General features: G+C 38.4%; 1 protein-coding gene across 4 annotated transcripts in view; it reads left to right on the forward strand.

Annotated features, from left to right (window-relative positions):
* LOC105258023 overlaps positions 1-24,163 on the forward strand; it is a 328,244-nt gene that overhangs the window by 102,632 nt on the left and 201,449 nt on the right. For all 4 annotated transcript variants that reach the window (XR_003123324.1, XR_002192862.2, XM_020029615.2 and 1 more), the window contains exons 5-6: positions 11,535-12,353; positions 12,897-13,993. Coding sequence is in view for 2 of the 4 variants with exons in the window: in XM_020029615.2 (XP_019885174.2) it covers positions 11,535-12,353; positions 12,897-13,993 (1,916 nt within the window). In the remaining 2 variants the exon portion in view is untranslated. The remainder of the gene's footprint in view (positions 1-11,534; positions 12,354-12,896; positions 13,994-24,163) is intronic.

Consider the following 24,163-nt stretch of genomic DNA (forward strand, 5'->3'; position numbering starts at 1 on the left):
AAAAGCCATCACAAGTAGACACTCTCGTGTAGTTTCTCTAATTACGGCAGCAATAATCTTTTGAATGATTATAAATATATAGTAACGTAAAACGTTGTTTTAATTATAAGGTTTATGTATTTAAGCTACTTGATCAATTGTTTAATATAGAAAAATATATAACATATATATGTGTAAAGATTTAGACTTTTAGATATATTATACGATAGATAATTGTATTTTCTCATTGATGACGATACTTTGTCATGCGGTATGTTTTCTATCCCCCGAATGCGTTTTTGCAGTCCACCCTCGGACCGGAGTGCCGTATAAAACCCATTTACGATCCAATCCTGTCTGATAAATTCCAGAAAACGTACGAGTCACGAACGGGATGCGTGTTGGGTATAGGGAGGATGCAAGAACTATAATGGATTATCGAGGGATGGCGTTCGGTATTCGAATTTAGGATTAAAACCATTTAGAATTAAAACCCATCAAATTTTCCTTCCTCCTGTTAGCGCGAAAAGACAGCAGCATTTTTCTATCTTTTCACGTATTTGCTTGTTATTTGTAATAATGCATTAATATTTTTGTAATATTTCTTCCTGTTGTTATTTATTGACTTTTTTCATGCTCTGAATTTTCAAAATAACTATACAATTATGATTTTGATATTTTTATTTTGATTTGTATATCTATGTAATCTTTAATTGCAAAATAGACTATTTCATGTCCGCGTAATTAAACTTATCTATCAAAATTCTATTGAAACATAATTTCAGTTCGTTAATAAGAATCGCAATTTTTCTTTAAACAATTATTTTTCGAGGCTTACAATTAGATTGAATATTTTTTATATTATTAGAAATTAAAATAGCTTGTTATATGTTTTACACACTTGATGTATGTGCTCCAGTATCTTTTATCCATGAGTTGACATTTATCAGATTTCTCGGAGGCGCGAACAGTTATTCGCGACTTTAAGATCCCGTGAAATTGGGCCGTGACGGAGAAGTTTGCTTTTTACGACGCCCGTTGCTTTCGCGACCCTTCGCCGACGAATAGAGCGAGCCTACGAATGCCGAGTAATTTCTTTGTCGTCTTTTAGAAACGACGTTCCCCACGTATAAATCAAAGAGCTCGTAAGGGCGTAATGATTCAGCGGAGAGCTTTTGTCGCAGGCGAGTGGCCTTTTCTCTTTGGTTTTTCACCGCGATGCTTTATATCTCGCTAGGAACTTTCATAATAACTCTACGCTCCTTAATATCTAGATAGAATTTAGCAAAAATCGAAAATTTTTAATAAATTTCGTATGTTGAACAATACTTAAATATTAGGGATTAAATTATTTTTATTTCCATGAGTAAGATTATGAATCTTATATTATATTAGGCAAATGAATCTCATAATTTTCAAATGTATCTGGTTTAAATTTGGATAACAAGATTTATATCAAACCTTTTTCACATATCTCTTGTAAAAAATTCAAGTTTTTGCATTATATATTTTGCTGCAATTCAATTTTTACACTCTAAATTCAGAACGACGCTCCGAGATATTTTATCTTTAAAATATTCAATTTGAGAAGACACTACAGCCAGCTCAGAGATTTTATTCTAGCTATTAATGCCCGACACCGCATTTCAATCGATATTGTGTTCCTAGTAAGATTATCCTTCCTACGACCCCGATCGACCCTCAGGGCATCTTTCTTTCTCGTAACATACACAAGACGCGATCGTCGGATGATCGATGGCGACGCGAAACTTTGGCACTGCGAGACCACGCAGAGCTCGAAAGTGGACAACGAGCAAAACGCGTTCGATACGCGGCGTTTTCGTTTCGAGCTCCGACGTAGGAGGAGAGCAGACACTGACGTTCCCATCCGTCATGATGTCGTCAGGCATCCAACGGCCCTTCAACCCCCGGAACTACGCGAACCCCATGTGCGCGCGTTGCCAGCGTAATCGTGCACCAGGTGCCACACTGACGTCCCTTAACGAAGGACGACTCCCTCCCCCGTCGTTTCTCACCGTTCTCTTTTCTATCCCTTTCTCTTTTATGGTTCTCTTTCCTTCTTCCGGGGGAAGAAAGCAGTCCAGAAACGGGGCGCTCTTAACAAGCAGCGGAAGGGAGGCGTTCGTGCTATAAAAGGGACTTTTTTTGCTTGTTAGATTGTTTACTCGCCACGGTCCTTGCCCGGACGACGTCTCCGCCTTATCGAGATTGCACCGGTTACAGGGACAATTTTTTGTCGCTTCTGTTTCAGTGATCAGTTCGACGGGGTTGAATCGAGAAGTCGTGAGAACTACCATCGTCGTTAGATCTTGTTTTTGTCCTCGTTGACTTCTATATAATAATGCACATATTTATTCTATATTATGTTTTTTATTATTGATTGGAAATAATTTGGCCTCGTAATTTTTTAATATACTTTTTAATTTAAAAAGAAGAAGATATCACGCATGTATAAAATTGCAAAGTATTTTAGTTCAATATCGATAATATTTGGTACAAAAAGTCTTTCTACAGATGACATTTGCATTTACATATTGCATTATTAAAAAAATATAGAAGTATAAAGAATTTCTACTTTTATACACGATATTAATTTTTGTGGACGCAGTAACGTTCTCAGTTATTTCCAAGTTATTATTATGCGTAAGCAATTCTTTCCATTATTTAATCATGCAAGAACTCCATTTTCCCGACGACGGAACGATCAGTCGAGCGGAATAGATCGAGATTAACGGAATTCTTTAGCGGGTCTTTAATTTTTTCTGGATACTTCTCCGCGCGCGCCTGTCCCGTCAGACTTCGCAAATCCTTTGGCCAAACAAGCGGCGAGGATCTGGCAGGTGCCATTTGCCATTGAAATCCCGCTGCCATTAGAGACGTCCGATCTAAATCCCAGTGGCATTTGCGCAGCGGATTGTCGTCTTATCCGAATGGCCGTTTCTCCTCTTGGAGGCCGGGCACGCTGGGCCCGTCTGCCCTCTTCTTCCTCGTTTTCTCCCTCGCGCATTTCGCTCCTGTTATTTCACTATTCGTCCTTCCTTCCACGCGCGCTCTCGTCGCTCGGCCGGTCGATGCGGAACTTCTCCTGGACCGTTTCTAGCGGCGAACGTTACCCTGTTAAGATCCGCAAAGCAAACAGCGGCCGGCAGATAAGAGTGTCCTTCGGGAGCCCGCTAGGGATAACAGAGGGCTTTAAAAGGCTCGCGGCGTTTTCGCCTGCGACATACAGCACCGCTGCGCCCTTTCACCCCAAATTCGAAGTTCAATACGCTCGTCCGCAAATATTTTCGAAAATTCTCATCGGCATCAGACGGTAAGACATATTTTTATCCGCATGAGTGAGCATTATTTTTTTAACACGTTAATTTAAAACAGTAATTGTTGTTCCATTTGATGCTTAACATGTATCTAGTTTTATCGCAATATTCATACTTAATCGTATTGTTTACATTAAATAAGAGGAAAGATAAATTTTGTATGATTAATAATAACTAGAAAATTTATTGGAGAATTTATTGGAAAAGGGTGAAATAAGTGTAATTACAGAAAATGTAGGAAATGTATCGCAATATAATATGGACACATATCCATGCTATGTCGATGAGAAATGTGAGAATTGCTCTAAGTGAGCTTTGACGGATTAACTTCGTCTTCCGATGACAGGGTGTGGTAAACTCGTCGGTGGAGAATTGCTCCGCACAGAGACAGAACAAGTCAAACAACTCAAATGACTCTCGACAAATGAACGTTAGAGTTTGCCGGCTCTTACCCCCGCGGAAAGTAAATACTGTTTGGAAGTTATGTAGTAGTTGATTTTGCCCAACAAAGCTACAATTCGATTGCTCAATGTTACTGCCAGCCGCACGTGTTTCACGTTCTGTCTTCTCACCGTTTTGCACGCAGTTTCGCAAAATGCAAATTTAACCGCCTATCGATGTTGGCGATTTGTTAAATACGCATAAAAAGTGCTCGCAACAATCCATGCACGTATATTTTATGTGAAAGAATATTTTATTCTCCTTGTATATGCGATTTCGTCTCTTTGCATGCATTAGGTAACGTCGTCGAGATACATTTACAGGGTGTTCGAAATCATGCGACTTTCGCAGATCTTGAAAAAATTTAGAGAAAGATCATTATTTATTTTGTTGTTTATTTTATAACATTATTAATTTTTTATTTTCAATATAATGAAGCGAATGAAAAATTTTCCAATGTGTATAAAAAAATTTTTATTATTCAAACTGTTTTAAATAGAATTTATTTTATTATAATTTTTATTTTGTATTCTTTCTCTCTTTTAAAGAGATTTAATAATAAAAATTGAAAAAAACTGTAAAAAGTTGATATGTGAAAAGGATCTGCGAGACTTTTGTGGTACTGTGTATGTTCATACATTTCTTACGAATTCTTTCGTGCTTTTGTATAGATTGGCATCTATTGCCAACGAAGCCATTCAATTTCTCCTTCCTACGTTACGTATTCAATTAATTCCTAAATCCATGTAGTTTCTGAAACTCTTGTTCGGAGATATAGATATCTTTTTATATCCATGTATGTATATGTGAAGAAAGAGAAGAAAGAAGAAAGGAAAAGAGAAATAGTGCTGGAAAAGATTAAATTGGCAAGACATTCGAATAATTTAAGTATTTATCAATTCAACAATGTAGAATCATATTAAACTGATTATTACATCGTGAAATATGTTATATATATCTAATAAGACTTTTGATTAACAAATATAAATAGCTATCATTAATTATTTAATTTTAACAGAACTTCACCACTATGCTAGTATATGCCAAAGAAAAGTGAAAGAATTAAATAAACGTTGCGTTCTCATATGGATCGATCTCATGAATCTCACATCATCATTTATTTGAAGGAAAATAATCGACTGGACGATCGTTGACGTGAGCTTCGCGTGGTTCTGTCGGAGGCATAATACACACAGTCACCTTGTTAATCAGTTAATTGCGTGATTTCTCATCTGTGGAAAAACAGAATTAGATTCGAAGAGAGAGACGAGTGCACCGTAGTTTCGCAACGTGGCGAAAATCACGCTATCCGACTGTATCATTAACGTAGCTACAGAGGAATGACGTATCATATGTTCATTTTATGCGCTCTATTTGTAGTCGATAAAAATATTCAGTGATATATTATCGTTTAATTAATTTAATATAATATCGCTTAATTATACATAAATGCCAATCGATTTAATTGATTTATTTATTCGTGGTAGATTAATAAATGAGGAATACGATATCATCCTGCACAAAATTCGAGGGCGAGCAATGCATAATTCTTTAACATCCCATTTGATTCGTTATTTAACTACAAGCATTAAGCGAGCCACGCTCGCATATCGAGTAAAATGTTTAACGCGATGCGACAAATTTCATTATTGAAATTGCGGTGCACTGTCGCGACGAGGGCGAGCGATTTTACGCGACGTTACCATTTTGTCGACGGATGCAGTTTTGCTTTATCTCTCGCAAGCGGATATATAATGGTGCCCTTCAAGATCAATCTTCTTCTCACCTGTCCGCGGTATTAGAAATACCGGATTTTTATTCCACAACTCGTCGTTCTTGCTTTGTTCTGACATTTTTCGTATGTGTGCACGATATATCCCCGTATGTGTACTCCCCTTCCCCACTTTTTGCAGATTTTTAGTCTCGACTTTCTCATTTTCGCAGAAGCGATGATGCGAGAGCCTCGTGTGCCTCGCGATGATTATTCAGAGTGATCGAGGGAGGTTTCCCCGGATGGTGCAAACTCAACCGTAAGAGATTGCTCGGCCTCTTCTATCTTCCAGCGCGATTCTCCAATCTCGTCCGTTATCCGCGAATCATCCTTTTGTCTGGGCTTCTTCTGGTCGCTGTCCGTTTTTCTGTGCGCCAGTCAGTCAATCGGGAAATTTATTCGTTCCCGTGATAGTCGCCAAACGAAGGTAACGGCTTGAACGTAAAAACGCAACGTCGTATTTCTTATAAGATTTAATTTATTCTTGATAGATAAAAAAGGAATATTTTTAATTATTCATTAAACATGATTAATACCATATCATTTCTCTTACATTCCTTATATTGCAATATGTTTTATATTTCTCGAATTTATATGTTTCATTAATTTTTTATTTTATTATTATTTATTATAGTCTAGTTAAGAAAGAATGAGAGAAAAAACACGTTTTACAAAAATTATACAAATTATTAATATACAATATATTTAGTTGATCAAATTATTAACATATTTTTTAATTAATTAATAAAAAATTTTTTTATTCAATATTTATTTTAACGAATACAAATGTTTGCACCTACATTCATAGATGCAATAATAATATCGATGATAAATGATTGCAAAATATAATACGTCACTTGTGATTGTGTACGGTATGTACATTTACGCTAATCTAACGACGCATTATACCACAATTGTTCTTGCCATAACACAATACGCTGGCGAAATAAAATACGAGTAACAAAATGATCGAAGATTTTCATTCGACCGTTCAACCGAGCGTTCCTAATTTGATTGGTCGCAATGGAGGGACAGATAGCATTGAGACAGATCAGTCTGCCGTGAAAATCGGATGCAGCGTCCCCGATATCCCTCCGGGAAAATAGAAAATCCAGTTATAACACCGAGTATCGTCGTGTACTTTTCAGCTGCGTTATGAATAATACTTGTCAACTCTAGTGTTATGGTCAGCTCTCATTCAATTTATGATATATATGTCGCTACATGCTGACGCTGTGTTGTTGAATACGCCAAGCTTTAACATCATGCCTCCATATTTCGGGAACTTAATTAAAATCGTAATAAAAATAAGACTGCCACGTGTAGTAACAGTGGTCAGGTTATTCTCATTAAAATTAAGCTGCCAGGAAATGTTAAATTTTACGAGAGTACTAAAAAAAAGCTATTTCGTATGAAATAGATTTAAAATCATTCTTGATCGTTTCAGGCCATATAGATTTCGTAAACAAATCAGTTTTGTTCGCTTATGACTTTCTTGCTTGTCATTCAACATTTTCATGAGTAGCCACATGGCCGAAACTAACCGCGTTACCCACCTTTATTTGATGTTTGCACGCGGAACTTTGTTCATCGCCTCATTTACACAGTAACCAAGGGTACTCTGCCTTTAGTCTTTTCCTCTCTTTCTCTATCTCTCTCTCTGTTCAATAGTCTCCCCGCCTTTTTCCTTTTATGCTTTTGTCTCCTTTATTTAATAGTTTCTATCCTGCACACTCTCATCTTCGTCTCTGAGGGAAATATTAGCCGCGAGCGCAGTAGCGTTAAAGGGGAACAGTTAAATTAATAATTTTAAAATTTGTAGAGAGGTAGAGAGGGGGGGGGAGATTGCCGCTAGTGGCTTGGGTTCCTTTATGTAATTGTAGTTTTCTAGCCGGTGAGGCCGTCAGCGAGCAAATGAAAATTTGAATCAACGACTTTCTGAAAAATTAATTTGTTTGGTGAAAAAATGTAATTATAAATCATCTGATAGCTAGAGAGAGAAGGAGGAGAAGAGAAGAGAGAGGAGGGAGAGAAAAGAGAGAGGAGAGAGAGAGAGAGAGAGAGAGAGAGAGAGAGAGAGAGAGAGAGAGAGTTTCATACAAACTGATATTATTACAAACTTGTAACATAATTGAATATATAATTGGATTATAATATAATTATAATATAATTAAATATATAATTAGTTAAATGCAATATGTTCAAATACAAAATAATATAATTAATATTACTTGCATTTATTACATATAAAAGAGAAGGGATTTATATTGAGGAATTAATATCACATTTTATATCTTATAAAATTATTAATAACACTTACATTTAATATATTAAATACATTTAATAATAATTAAATTTTTCATAAAATATTATATTAATTAAATTGATTATATAATATTAAAATAATATTTTCTAATATAATATTTATTTCTATCATTTTAAAATTATAAATTTAAATTAAACATTTATTTCCATCAAGAGAAATATTGTTTTCAATAAAATGATTAGCATTTTTTTTTAGAAAAATATGTATTCAATCATCTGTATAAATTATTATCATCGTAACATTTCAGACTTGATGTAATTTTTTCATTAACATGATTCCACATAAAATATACATGTTGGCTCGATTAAGCTTCGATTGCTGTAATTTTCACGCGTCGATCTAATGAGAAACGAGGTTATTTCGAACAGTTCGTAACAGGGCACCGGTTGCATCGGGATAATCTTAGCGGCAACCATAATTATGGGGCCCCATTTCGAAACGGGCCTCGCTCGTACACGGTGAGGTCCGACGACGGAGCTTGTTATTGGCAGCGTAAACAACATGATTATCTTCTTCCGCGGTGTAGAACCTGCCAAAAAAAGATTCTATTAATATTTATGACGATCCATGCGTGCGATTCGTTTCGACACCCTACGGAGATGCTAGACTTGCCAAATTATACGACGGAGTGAGTTATAGGTTGCGGCTGCAACGTGCAAGCGCTTTCTACGCTTTCATTACCATCGGAACATATCTGCTACACTCGTAAATGAGTGATGAAGATGAATGAGAGGTCCCATGATCGATTTCGCGAACGTCGCATGTCTCATATGTCCGCAAAAATTATGTTGAGCAAATCAGTTCATATCACAAATATTAGTTCGATATTTGGAGATAACTCAAGGCATAAAAAAATTGATAGTTCTAAAAAAGACAAGTATCATATTGATGTAATAACATCGTATTAGAATATAAATATATTTATTTATGTAAAATTTTAGATATCTAATTTTAATATCGTGCATAATATGAGTATAATAATTAATGCAAGCAAAATCGAAATATAGTCCGTTCAACGCAAGGATTTCTCGTGAATATATATGAGTATGAAATTTATTTGGCATGAATGCAAGCTGCGTTATACGATTTCCCGTGGGTCCAGCGGCGTTTCTCTTTAATGATATTTAATAATGCTACACGTCATCCAGCATCATCGTGAAAAAAATGGCGTCTTCGCATCAGGGTCAATCGGATGCATCGCGCATTCATTCAAAATATCCTATCACGAGTAACGATATTTTTTATTGCTTCGAGAAATCGTACATACAGTCGATTCGATATGCAACAACGATATTTTATTTCGAGGCGTCGTACAATATTTTTTATATCTGTCATTGGATTTATACGATAAGCAGAATCCAATAATCTACCGAGATGGATAGCCCAAAATTCACTGTTATCGATACGATGGCATGTTTTATTTGTTTGAATATTTATTTGTTGTAAATTTTAAAACGGCGATATTTACGCAGCAGCTGTATATTTATCTCTGATGCGTGTATATCTATATGTTGTCATATGCGAACATAAAGCCTCTCGGATTTATCTCTGTGGATAAGTACATTGGAGATGAATTAAACAAAACCTGATTTTCCAAATAATTAGATCGCCGCTAAATTATGATCCGCAGTATTCGCGCTGGATAAATCCCCGACATGAATAAAGTGTAAATAGAGTAGAAAATCGAGTTTAATATTTTGCGAGATAATAACTTGAACTAAGCGCTAGACAAATTGAAGAATGAGCATATTAATTACGTCATACTCTATTAGGATTTATCGCGGACACTGTCGCCACATTTTCGCGTTACGAGCGAACTTTCCGTAAAAATAAAGGGACATTAAAATCCCTTTAGCGACGAATTCCGGGTTAACATTCTTGGAATGGTCGCTCTAACGAGCACTACGACAATAAAAGTGAAAGGTGCGCGAGTCATTCTCGGTCTTGCCACGCGGATTTTCTTTGTCGAGAAAGGGGTTGAAGAAATTGGCAAGAAGAGAGAATGGAAGAGGAGAAAATGGAAAGAAAAAGAGAGAAAGATAGCGGCATCGTGATATTCCGGGCGTTTTCTCAACATGTTAATTGTATATTTGAGGTGAGGCGATAAACAAGGCCTCGTCGGTAGCTCGTTGCTCTTGCCATGGAGAGAGTCTTCATTATCAGCTGTAATATATAACTGCAGCCCCGCAGGGGCATTCCCGATTCGCAGAGCGTGTTACGAAGTGCCGAGTACGTACCGGGTGACCCGGAGAAACCGGATTAGACGGTTGATCGGGGAACGTGATCGTACCTGCGAAAGTCGCGATCGATAATTTTCTCGATTCGTTCTCTCCTGTTAACTCTCGCGACCATCTGGGCCTAAGATCGAGCATTTCTCTCGTTATCACGACGAGCACGAGATAGTGACGTCACTTTTGCTTTGCGAGTTGACTTTCGCGAAGTCGCCGCGGCTAATCGTGTCCGGGCATCTCAGTTGTTCATCGTGCCTCGTAGCGTTCTGAATAGGGGCTCGCACGGAAAGAAAGCGAGATCGCATGTGATCTCGGATACATCGGTTTTGAAAGTGGTCCCGCGTATATACAGGGTGTCCTGATCCTAGATTCTCCACGACTTGTTACATATACGAACTTGCATCAATTTTCTGTCGTATCAAAATAGCAATATTTGAATGTAAATAAATAAAAATCCAGAATTTTACATAAAATAAGGTATAAAGATAAAAAAAAATTATTAATAATATACCTCAATTTTTCTATGGCATTATATTTAATAATATATAAACTACTTTTATACAGAATTTTAATTCAAGAGAAATATTTATAGCAATGTTAAGAGATAATATTAAATTAAATTTTCTTAGGAAAATTATCTGTATACATTTCAACTTCATTAAAAGAAATATAAAGTTATATAACGTAATCTCTAGTTTTGGAATATCTTTTGTATCTTGAATTTAAAAAGAGAGATATATACAATATACGTATTCAAACTTATCGCTTTATACTATTTTTTAAATATTTTAAATATTTTTTAATTATTAATTTTCCAAAGTAGTCAAAAATTTTATACATAAGTATTCTTGAGACTATACATGTAGGTATACGTGTAAGTACCGATCAACTTTCAAGTCTTGAGGTGCGAACCGGTTTTCTCGGCTTGATTTTTGACACGAGCTCCAAGCCTTCTTCAACCCTCTCAGTTTATTCCGACGGGGTTCTTGCGCATCATTTTTGTCTTTCCTTGTCGCTCTTCGTTGGAGCAAACCAGGCTTTATTCAGGACACGATGTGGTGGATAGCGGCGGCACGCCCTCCTGGTGTCAGATTTTATTTATCTCACGGCGGCTTTTTGTTTCGCGCTAAATACTCCGGCGTTTAAGAAGATGGGCCTCCCCGATTTATGGCCGCCGTTGCTGCCTCGAGTTCAGCTTCTTGCCCCTCTTCGTCTTTCTCGAAGCCGCTCTTCGAGTGATTCACGTAAATTCTTCGCGGATGCTTGTCTCGTGGTTTATCCATCGCCAGCATCTCGTCGAGAAATATGTCGCAATCGTTAACTACATATATTTTAAAAATAAAATGTTGGATTTATATTATAATATAACAAAAATTTTAAGAGAGAAAATATAAAGTAACAAATTCAAAATTTTTATTCTAAAAACACTTCTTTCTATTTTATTCCAGATAAATATGGAAGCAGTGACATCGACCGACTACGATTCCACAAATCTCAGTAGAAACTTTAATCAAGTTGGCTTCAACACATATAATTACTCACAATTCGAGGAGAAATATAAACCGCGACAATTCTTCAAGTATGGCGATGAGTATCTCGAGTACGGACACAAACTCGGTGCCAATGAAAGATACGCGCGAATGAAGTATCAGGACGGCTCGAGGCTCGATCAACGATATTCACGCAGTCAATCTCAGCCGGAACGGCAACACCATCTGTACCAGGAGATACGCTCCAAATCTCAGGATTCTCGCGAGCTTACATTTTACCAGATAAATCCGCCTCCGAAAACAGAGAATCCACGACAACATGACAAGTCGCAAAAGTTGAAGAAAGAGCTGACATTCTACGAGATTGACGGACCACCATCCTGTCAGGAGAAGAGGGAGAAATCCGAGATGTGCAAAGAGCGTGCCGACAAAGGGACTAAATCTCACGACAAGTCCCACGCTGGTGGTCAGGAGAAGTCGCAAACCGCAAAGCACGGCAGACAGAGTCACCAGGAGCAGCAGAAAACACTGGCGAACGCGTCGGATCACCGTCAGCTGAACCGATCGCAGTCGGATCTCACGGAGTGCCAGCTGCCGAATTACTGCGGTCATCGGAATAATCCATACATTGATCCGCCCAAGTATCGACAGTTTGACAGACCACCGCGCTATCAAGAGGCTCCGCCGAGAGTAGTGGAACCACCGCCCAAGTATCATGCCGATCCGCCTAAGTACGTCGAAGTGTCCAAACGGCAAGACGACTCTAAGAAGATCCAGGTAAGCCATGGCATATAGGAAAGTCTCGTTTGTGTCGTATCTTTGAAAGTTGACTGACATTGGAACACGCAAGTTATTCCAAGACATTATGGCTCCTAATTATCATTAAAATAATATAGAAAATAGCTATCCGATAATTACATCGTACAATTTTTAATATGAAATTTTTAATATGCAATATTTCTAATATGGAATTATTTGAAAAACTAGTTTTTGGAATTAAATATGACGTAGAAACTATATATATATACATATATGTAAAAATTTACTCCGAAATTTGTCACTTTATATGTGTATAATATGAAATAAATATCGGAGTAAATCATTATTTTGTATTTGTATAAAATTGATTATATATATATATATAATTGATTATCTCAAAAAGAGACGTTAGTCCGCTGTCAATCGCGCTTTACCATTATTGCTTCGTTTTCTCAGTAGCTCACGTGGCAGCGGTTTGATATATATTCGCATTAACGGTAGAATGTGCATGAATCGTAGTACTACATGCCGACTATAGTACGTCGCGTTATCATTCGGCAGGAGGAGAAGGGGAGACGACAAGGTGGTAGTGGCGGCGGGGGTGGCAGCATCAGCGGTGGCGGTGGCAGTGGCGGTAATTCCAGTGGGGGAAGAGGGAACACCGGCACTCATGGCGCCGAGACGCCCTCTAATCTGGCCAGTATCACGCCGACCGCGCGAGAAGCAACACGTGCCCCGATCGCGCGACAACGAATTTTTCACAAAACGTGCGACGTGCGCAACAACAGTAGCAATAACAACAATAACAATAGCAAGGAGAACTTGCTACAGGAGACTGGCGATGATTGCGACGCAACGTTATCCTCGCATTGTTACGCCGAGCCGCTGAAAAATCATCATCGTCATCATCAGCAGCAGCAGACCCGCGGGATCAACGGTAGCAACATCGCTAGCGGTGTCATCATCGGTAATGTTTTTTCGGACAGTGGCAGTGACGGCTCGTGCGGCGAGGTAACAACGAGCGACAAATACAAGGGTACCGGGTCAGAATCGAATCGGAACAGCAGCGGCGACGCGATTCAAGGTCGTCCGAGTGAGAGATCCATGCTGAAGATCGAGAAGCTGTCGGGAAAGACCGTTTTACACAGCGGCGGCGGTGAGTCTGCAGCGGCTGGCAAGTGCGGCGCGGATAGGATGAAGCCGGCCTCACAGGAGGCCGGCTACAACAAGCACGAGGTCAGCAAGGCCAAGAGCCACGATGTCGGCCACGGTTACAAGGTCGAGAACCTGCGTTATTACGGAGAGCTGAAGGGTTACGCCGATTTTAAGGTTTACGGTACCGTTGACAAGCAGCCGGTGTCCGCGTTGATATCCGCGCACGAGAAATCGCACCTTCTCCACGCACCTTCCTCGTGCGAAAAGGGTGATAAGTGTCACAAGATGCTGTCCTCGTCCGCGCAAGGATACGGTCTGGGCAAGATCGCTCAGCAACAGCCGGAGAAGAGTCACTACAGCGGAGATCATTACTACCACAGATCATCGCATTCGAAACCGCCGAGCGCGTATCAAGTGTACCAGGAGACCAAGTACTCATACAACGTGAGCGGAGTGCCTGGGACACCGGCGCAGGCTAGCGCAGCCGCAGCGTTCTTCGCAAGGTCAGTCAAGGTTCTCACTCAATTTAATAAATCTGATAGCGCGTCGCAATAGCGTGTTTATGACGTATCCGATGCGAATTTCTCAGTTTATCGCGATACTTTAACTTTCCGGAGTATTGATTTTTTTTTACTCTATGAAAAGAAGAAGGATTTAAAAGAAAATCATGAAGAATTACAAATTACATTCATTTACATACAACATACATTTAATATGTGATATTTATTTCTTTTAGTTTTATGATTGTTGATGTTATGGTAGTAATTTCACAAACATTCGTAAATTGAAATGATTAATATTGTATTCATAAGTAATTTTATTTTTCAGAATTTGTTTTTTTTTTTGTTTTTTCAACTGTAAATTGTGTCTTTAATATTAATTAAATTTTAATTCACTGCATCTTTTAAATCCTTACAATATTGTGTTTTGAAAACACAGGAATGAAACAAATAATATTGATTTATTTTTAATATTGCATATTTTAAATAACGTTTCCGAAAATAAAAATTTCCGAAAATTTAAGTTAATGTTGCTGTGATTAAATTTAATTCTTTTTAATTACTTGGGGACAATTTTACAATTTTATTTAAACAATTTGGATATTGTGAAAGTTTAGTACGGCTATTATACACGATTTTTATTTGTTCGGAGAAATTTATACTCTTTTATATCGTATGCGAAGCAACCAATTTACAAGATCGTAACCGCGTGTACAGATCTCATATTCCGTTAGTGCGTATCTAAATGTAAAAAGTCGAGTGCCGGACATTTTTCATCGTTATCAAGCAGGCCTGCTTCTTGGAGCGTGAATGCAATCGTTTTAACGCTTGCAAACGCATTATTTATTACGCGAATCGATAGCTTGTTTGCTCCATGTTATTTGATATCTGCAAACTTTAAATTATTTTAGTCAACTTATCTTTAAGTATAACTTCAATTCATAAAAATTGCAATACACTGCTGTAATCCAACAAGAGCTTTTCTCGTGAAAATATATTTTATATTTTACGCTTCACATCAAACAATATAATCCTATTCTCTCATGTTTCTTACTCATTTCGTGCACCGGTTTTCACGGGTGTAATTACATGATTATGCGAACGCAGTTAGCTGTAAAATAGCACTCGTTTTAAATCCCCCCGGGTCGTTCTTTTCATTCCGCGACTAAATGGAAAGTGCAAAAGCCCAATTCTCCCGACCCCGGGTTGGTCTTATAAGGCACATTTTGCATCACGTTAGCCATTATCGCGAAGCATGTGTACGCGACCATCCTTCCTGGTTAGGTCGGTCTCAAGCTTTGATCTTGGCTCGCATATTTTCGACGTTCTCATATGAAAACACACGCAGCTTGCGTACGAGAGCGCTTGCACGAGCGAGCGTAAATCGCATGCGGTTTTATGCGCCAGGAGAAAGCTCTTGTTCTCTCTCTCTCTCTTTGTCTCTCTCTCTCTCTCTCTCTCTCTCTCTCTCTCTCTATCTTTATCTCTATCTATCTAAAGGTCCCGCGGCCGCAACCGTCTTTTCCCCTTAACCTTAGACGCGACCTCAGCCCTTTAATAACCTTGCTCATAGCTCGTGGATATTGTAAAGCACAATGGCATTCTTGGGGCCGCCTGCTCGTACTCCTGTCTCCATCTTGCCTCCTCTTTTTCTCTCTCTCTCTCTCTCTCTCGTTCTCATTAGTTCTTCGTATGTGCGTGTAAAGTGCGTGAATCCATGTGAGTTATTAGCGGTGGCTAATTACGAAGTACGTTTAATAGCGACGTATATACTTTGAGAATCGGAAGAGATTTTCTGAACAAAATGATGGGAGAGAACGCTCGGGGGAAGTTTCTCTCTGGTTAGTGCCGGACTTTGGAACGCACTGGCAAATTATTCAAAGCGAATGGAACTGTTATTCGGATATTCGGCTATATGCGTGCGTATGATAAGTCAGGGCTTTCAGCGAGCGAGCGAACGCGGTGGCTTTAGGCTTACGCGAGTTTTAATGATGTTTCGGGCAAAGCAATGACTGGTTTATCCAACGAGGATTTAAGAACGTTCAATATGACATGACTATATCGGATGTATAGGTTTGCCCTTTTATCTCGATTGAATGCGCTCCCCCAATTAATTTACATCAAAAATAAATGTTACATCTACCGCATTTTTTATTTTTTTCCTTTCGAACGCAGCTGATAAAAATTTTCGATACGCCTATTGAAGCATATTTCATTTGTTATAGAAATATTCTTTTCTTTCATACAATATCCAGACATTGGTTGGCCATTGTTATTAAATGAACGAATACCGGAACAATATTGTTGAAATGGAATTTCGTGCGCTTGTTTTTCCCTTTTTTCCGATTGACTTGTCAATTTTTCGAGAGATTTTTTTCATTTTTGCAGTAGTTTTCTAAACAAACGATCGTGAAAATATTATATATATATAATATTCATGATAAATATATTCATAATAATATTCGTTCGTTTAGGAAATTATTGCAAAAATGAAAAAAATCTCGAAAAATTGACAAATATATATATATATACATATATATATATATATATATATATATATATATATGTATATATATATATATATATATATGTACATAGAGACAGTATTGTGATGTACTATTACAAGTCAGTTAGCTAACTCATCATTAACGTATAATAGGGCGTCTGAGCGAGCGTGCCTTGTGTTCCAATGATTTCAATGCACTCTTGTCAGCATAGTGACGCCTGTTCTCCAGGAATTGTCTCTTCTCAATACCTCTTCCTTTTATTCCTTAACAATTCCTTAGAAAAGACGGCTCGTAGGAAGTTGTCGTGCGACAAGAATTGAAATTAATCATGTTCTACGAGTACATTGATCGATGTCCTATTATAAATTTTTTATAATGTTAATTAAATTTTAAAATTAGCTGCCTTTATTGTATTCCTATTATTGAGATCGTAATATTTTTTATTAATTTGTATTTCTGAATATATTAAAATTTAACTGAATTTTAGAGAAAATATAAATTTAATTAGTAAACTTAATTATTAAATTATGAATGATGATAGAGAGAATTACAGAAAGTTAAAATAAATATATAGTTTTGAGTTTAAAATTAATAATTTTTTCAAACATTGCGTCGTGTCATAATCGAAAATATTACAGAAACTCTCAATTTTCGATTCCTCAACTATTTTTTAAGATGTCATTTAGTTCAAACACATCAATATCAACGTGAAAACTAGTTCGAAAACGTTTAGAATATCATCCTATCAAACATAGGCGAACTTTTCGTCGAGCTCGTTTATTTCGCGTTTCTTATTCGATTCCTCAGGAATAGTCAACCGTTTCGTTTTAATCGTTTTCGTGACGCTCCGGATGTAAATCTGTTTGGCAAACACGATGCGAAGTTGCTGCGAGAGTGGCTGCGCTTTTTTTTCCAAATTTTCTCGCAATCGAACTCCGATGGAGGCCCCGATTTCCCAATAGACTCCATCGTTGCGCCTCTCGTAAAGTTGAGATTTCAAAACTTTCACATTGGAGTTGCCAGTCTATACGTAGCCTGAACACACGGCAAATAAAATTGACCTAGGTTGCACATCCCCCGATGCCGGTGGGATGGATGAAGGAGAGAGAAGCGGAGAACGCGGAGAAGATAAGGTGAAGGCGGTGGGCCAAGTCCGCCTGTATTGTTGGACGTCGTGATTTTATTGCTCCTTTATATTGCCTTCGCGATACTCTTTCCTTCTCTCGTTCTTTCTTTCTCTCTCGTGCTACGCTCATTTCCGTCTCTTCGCCTCACGCCCCACGTTCGTCGCTGTTCCTCACTTCCGACCTCTGGCTCCGGGATCGCGAGAGCGATTTTTACGAGGCTGCTTGTCTCGCGTCTCCTGAGATGCAACCTGACCTGCCGCCATTCCTGAAAATTGCAATTTCGAGGATCGCGATAGTTGGGATCGTTTTTAATCGAAAAACGGAAAATAATATCGGGCGAGAGAGCTAGAATCCGGTCACGAAATCGCGAAACTGTAAGAAATTATGCGAATCTTTAAGCAGTGATCGTTGGAAGCGACTGGGTTCGTGCGTCCTTTTCTATCGCTGTTTGTGGTCGTATTTTGCTTCTCTTCAATGCGACTCTCGAATCAAAAAATTATATTTAAATCGTATAAGAATATAAACGCATATAAACTGGATGACCAACCAGGATTCTACTCGCATGGGAAACATTGAAAGAACGGAATATGATCGCTATTATAGAATTACAGAAAAGGAAGAACGCATCTTCGGATTTTTTACCCAACGAGACACGCGCGCGTGCGTTTTATCCTATACATATTTATAGCATACAGGATTTTGTCTTCGTTGTCGAAGCTCGGCGTGGGCAATGTGATAGCACACGCTGGGATTCTATTAGACATACTCGGATAACCCTTAATTAGGCAGATGGGATGCGAGGAACGGAACGTAAATAAACGCCTGCATACATATTACTCGTGGAAACGTATCCTATTTAATTTGAAAGCCGAGGAAAGACTTTATCTCGTTATGTACGTACAAGTGGTATATCGTGTCTGTGAGCGGCAATAATTATTGGTGTGAAAATAAGAAACTGCACGCCGTGAAAAATTATTCGCGATAGGATGCAAAATTATCGACACAAAATTTACATCAAAACATTCTGAGTATCAAATTACATCGTGAAGCAAAGTTAATAATGAGTGGAATTGAGAAACTTTCAATTCTCCATGGATGAAAGATAATCTCTCAACTTTTCTCTTTCAAGAGATTATAATTGTTTTAGTTCTAAAAATAATTGTTTCAGTTCCAGAAATAATTATATATATATATATATATATATATATATATATATATATATATGTAGGATGTTGGATTTGGCGGTCGGTTGTCGCGCGTGCGGCATCGATTTTTAGTTTCGACCAATAATAACTAAACACGCGTGATACATGCGAGCAAGGAGAGTATAAGGAGAGACGCGCGAGCGAGAATGTACCGAGTGTATCGAGTATTGAGTGTGCGAGAAGTAAAGACAGATAAAGACAGTGTGATAAATATTGAGCGTGAGAGAGTTCTACGGATTTCGTTCTCGTCTCGTATAGCCTGTTATATATATTTTACCGAATCTTAATTTAATAAAACATCATCTTACATCATTTTTGGGGGCTCGTCCGGGATATAGCAGGCGGCGAGAAAGTTCGGGATCGAGAAAGTTCGATCTTTTCCGGAAGCGAACACGTGGCGAAAGATACTAAAAGAATGGCTGAACAAAGTAATTTAACGGTCGTGGAATTGAAAGAGAAGCTGAAGGCACGCGGACTGTCGACAGTAGGTGCCAAATCAGAGCTGATTCTACGGTTACAAGGAGCTGATCCAACGGGTTCCTGGATGGAGAGCATCGCGTCTGGTGGTGTCGAGGATGGACAGGATGAAGCGCAGGAGAGTATTTTGCGAGAGAACGCGTTGCGAGAGAGCGCATCGCGAGAGGATATACAACGACGAGAGATTGAGCTCTATAAGCGAGAAAGAGAGCTTGCTGAGCGTGAGCTTGATCTCGCACGGCGCGAAATTTTACAATTGCGCGGACAATTAGAGAGAAATCCTGCCGGCGGAGCGATGGAAGTGACGATGTTTGGCGACGGAGAGATGTCTCGCACACGACCACGAGTAAATTTGACGACGGTGGCTGATCTATTGGATAATTTTGACGGCGTGTCTAATAATTACGATACATGGGAAAAGCGACTAAGATTTCTGAAGGCGACGTATCGCCTAGATGACGATTGTGCGAAGCTTTTAATTGGAATGCGATTAAAAAAACGAGCATTCGAATGGTTTCATTCGAGGCCTGAGTACATTGAGATGTCCTTCGAGAGGCTTCTAGAGGAGTTGGGAACTATGTTTCGACATCATGAAAGCAAACTATATTTGCGGAGACAATTTGAGAATCGTACGTGGAAGAAGGACGAGACATTCCAGGAGTATCTGCACGATAAAACTATCATGGGCAACAAAGTACCGGTCGAGAAGGACGAACTGCTGGAATACGTTATAGAGGGTATACCGGACATCATGATGCGCGATCAGGCACGCATCCAGGGATTCTCATCTGTGGAGAGCCTAATGAAGGCTTTTGAAAGGGTAACGTTGCGCAATCGAGAAGCGACATATTCAAATCGGCATAGCGGTGACTCGAATAAAGGGGTAAGCGACAAGAGAAGGAAAACTCCAATAGACGATAAGCGATGTTATAATTGTGGCGAACGCGAGCACGTCGGTGTAAATTGCCCGACAAAAACTTTAGGAGTCAAGTGCTTCGGATGCGGCGCGCGTGGTCATATAGCTTCCAAATGTAAAAAGAAAATTAATAACGGCGATGCGGAAAAATCTGTTGTTGCGTTGGTCTCGCGGATGCCTTGTAAAAAATATCTGCAAGAAGTAACATTAAGCGGCCGAGTCATTGCGGCATTGATAGACACTGGGAGCGATATATCGATACTGCGATCGAGCGAATATATGATGATGGGATCACCGAAAATGCGAGCGACGGATATGGAATTTTGCGGAATAGGCGGTTTCAGCGCGAAAATATTAGGCGAATTTCAGGCGAACATTATAATCAACGGACAAGTATATCCGATATTTATCCGAGTCGCACCCGATGATGTTATACCGTGTGATTTGATTATCGGTACAGACTTTATCGATACGGTAGAAATTAATTTGAAAAAGGGTGTAATTTCAATAAATCCGGTTCGCGAGTTAACGGTTGGCAGCGGGACGCGACCCGAGATGTTTATGATTGATGCTATACATGATCCAAGTACAATAGACGTCGACGTGTTGTCTGAACTTGAGCACAAGCATGTTGTGGAAAATTTAGTAAACAATTATAAGCCGGTCCAAATGCGAGAAACAGATATCAAAATGACGATCATTTTGAAGGATGAAGAGCCTGTTTACCAGAAAGCTCGACGACTTTCACAGTACGAAAGAGATATTGTAAATGCTCAAATCGATGAGTGGAAGAGAGAGGGCATAATCCGAGAGTCTGTCTCTGATTTTGCGAGTCCCGTTGTTCTTGTAAAAAAAAAGAATGGTCTACATAGATTATGTGTAGATTACAGAATGTTAAATAAAAAAATAATTAAAGATAGATACCCTCTTCCCCTCATTGAAGATCAGTTAGATCAATTGCAGGACGCGAGAGTTTTTAGTACTATCGATCTAAAGAACGGGTTTTTCCACGTGCGAATGGACGAGTCAAGTGTAAAATATACATCTTTTATTGTACCAGACGGACAATACGAATTTTTAAGAGTTCCCTTTGGTTTATGTAATTCTCCTTCCGTTTTTCAAAGATTTATTAACGCAACTTTTAGAGAATTGATGAAGCGAAAAATTGTATCAGTATATATGGACGATTTAATTGTACTTTCAAAAAATGAAGACGACGGATTGAAAAATCTGAAAATTGTTTTAGATACCGCGAGTCAAGCCGGTTTAAAAATAAACTGGGAGAAATGTTGTTTTTTACGTCGCGTGGTGGAATTCCTTGGACACATCGTCGAGAACGGTACGATACGGCCATCAGAAGGAAAAATTAAAGCGGTTTTAGGTTTTCCGGAACCTGAAAACGCACGACAGGTGCAATCCTTTTTAGGCTTGAGCGGCTATTTCCGAAAATTCATCCCGAGTTATAGTACGGTTGCGCGTCCGCTGTCGAACCTATTGAAAATGGATGCGAGGTTTCAGTTCGGTGCAGCTGAGAGAAATGCTTTCGAGCGATTAAAGATCATGCTAAGTGAGAGACCAGTATTAAGTTTATTTCGAGTAGGCGCGGAAACCGAACTGCATGCCGACGCGTCCATGTACGGTTTCGGAGCGATACTTCTGCAAAAAGACAGTACGGATCAAATGCTGCATCCGGTATATTATGCGAGCGGCAAGACTACGCCGGCGGAAGAGAAATATCCGAGTTACGAACTTGAAGTTTTAGCAATCGTTAAAGCATTAAAGCGATTTCGCGCGTACTTGTTAGGGATAAAATTCAAAATTATAACAGATTGTCGAGCGTTTGCGCAAACAATGACAAAACGAGACCTCTGCGTGCGAGTGGCTAGATGGGCGTTATTATTAGCGGAATTTCAATATGAAATAAAAGTTCTACGCAATCACCGCTATCTTTTATGAAAAGTCGGCGAAAGTGAGGGTTCAATCCAGACCTCATCAGCGGCCGACTACATGAAGCCTTGGATACAGGACGACGATTATGAAAATATATCGGAAGACGATTAGAACGACGAACGGTCGAGGCGACCTTTATTTCAGAATGGCCGAGTGTAGGATGTTGGATTTGGCGGTCGGTTGTCGCGCGTGCGGCATCGATTTTTAGTTTCGACCAATAATAACTAAACACGCGTGATACATGCGAGCAAGGAGAGTATAAGGAGAGACGCGCGAGCGAGAATGTACCGAGTGTATCGAGTATTGAGTGTGCGAGAAGTAAAGACAGATAAAGACAGTGTGATAAATATTGAGCGTGAGAGAGTTCTACGGATTTCGTTCTCGTCTCGTATAGCCTGTTATATATATTTTACCGAATCTTAATTTAATAAAACATCATCTTACATATATATATATAATTTAAATTTTCCATATATGTGTGCTCCTAACTTTTATATTATATACTATATATTATTTACTATAAATTATAGAAGAATTATTATTTATCAGATTGGAATAAAATTCCGTATATTTTTAAATTATACTCATAATGGTTTGCCCGTCACTCGATAAGCAGCCGGAAATTCTGCGGGATGACCCGTTACTAACCGACAACGAGCCTGCCGACGATCCCGAGCACATCCTGTGGGTCACCGGTGATACCCGGACTCTTCGTTCAACAGGTAGCGTTCTCTCGTGTAGCCCGAGTTCACCGACGACCCAGCCCTCTCCATTATATTCATATCATGTAAATGCGCCCTACCGTGCTTCGACCAACTCCTATTTTCTACCCCTGTGCCAAGCCAGACGTAAAGCTATACTAGTAGAGAGAAAGGAGAGAAGGAAATAGAGAAAGAGACAGCAAATTCGAAAGAGAGTAAGAGAAACGGCATCTCTGTTTTACATTTATTCTAATAGAATAATATTAGTTGTTTTGGCAGCTGTGAACGTGGCCTTGTTTGCCGTATAATAATATTCTCCATTCGTTTATTTCCGTCGTCAGCGATTTGTTATTTCACTTCTCTTTTTCTTTACACGCGCGTTCTCTCTTTGAAGATTCTTTGCGCATCGTAATTGAAAAGGCAAGCGAATAGTATATTACGCTAATGATTTCTGTCCTTACACACACATGTTCTTATACATTTATGATTTATCAGATCTAAAAAGTAATTGATAGTCACACTATGAACTAATTTTCTGACTGATTTAAATTTAGCACAGAGACAATTAAAATTTTTTGACATTATTTCATGTTTTTTTTACTAATCGGTTATATTTTACATTATTTATATAAAAAAACTTTTTGCATTTTTTTATATATTCTTTAAATTTTTAAATATTCTTTCTTTTCTTTCACTTTTAGTATTTAACAACTTTAAACGTATTTTCTCTCTTCCTCGTTAGCTTCTTTATATCCTTCTCTTTACATCTTTATTAACGTTACCCGCGCTTATTATGTGTTATCTTTCTCTACCTTTTTCACATGCGTTTTAAAAAGATTTTAATTTTAATTTGTGAGAAAGAATATATATATATATATATATATATATATATATAGAGATAGAGAGAGAGAGAGAGAGAGAAAGAGAGAGGGAGGGAGGGAGGAGGAGAATATCTTCATGTCTCTTCGAACTTTTTATTTTTCTTTTTTTTCTCTTTTATTATGAATGAAAGAAAGTGTGGAGAAGTTAAAATGTCTTATATATATCTTCTACTCCATCTTTTCTCTTTTTTTTCTTTCATTTGCTTCATCTTTCATTTGTACATCGATAAACGTATCCACCAGCTTGTCACGTGCATCTTGTCGATATCGGCTTCATCGTGTATACGTGTGTGTGTATGTCACATATTCAGTCAAGTTTTCATTTACCACTCCTTCTAATGCATTTCCTCTCGTACATTGACTTAATAGCACCGACTATTAAGCATTAAATGATACACGTCTATTACTA

This window comes from Camponotus floridanus, unplaced genomic scaffold (genome assembly GCF_003227725.1).
Source record: "Camponotus floridanus strain SB8 unplaced genomic scaffold, Cflo_v7.5 scaffold5, whole genome shotgun sequence".
Classification (NCBI taxonomy): Eukaryota; Metazoa; Arthropoda; class Insecta; order Hymenoptera; family Formicidae; genus Camponotus; species Camponotus floridanus.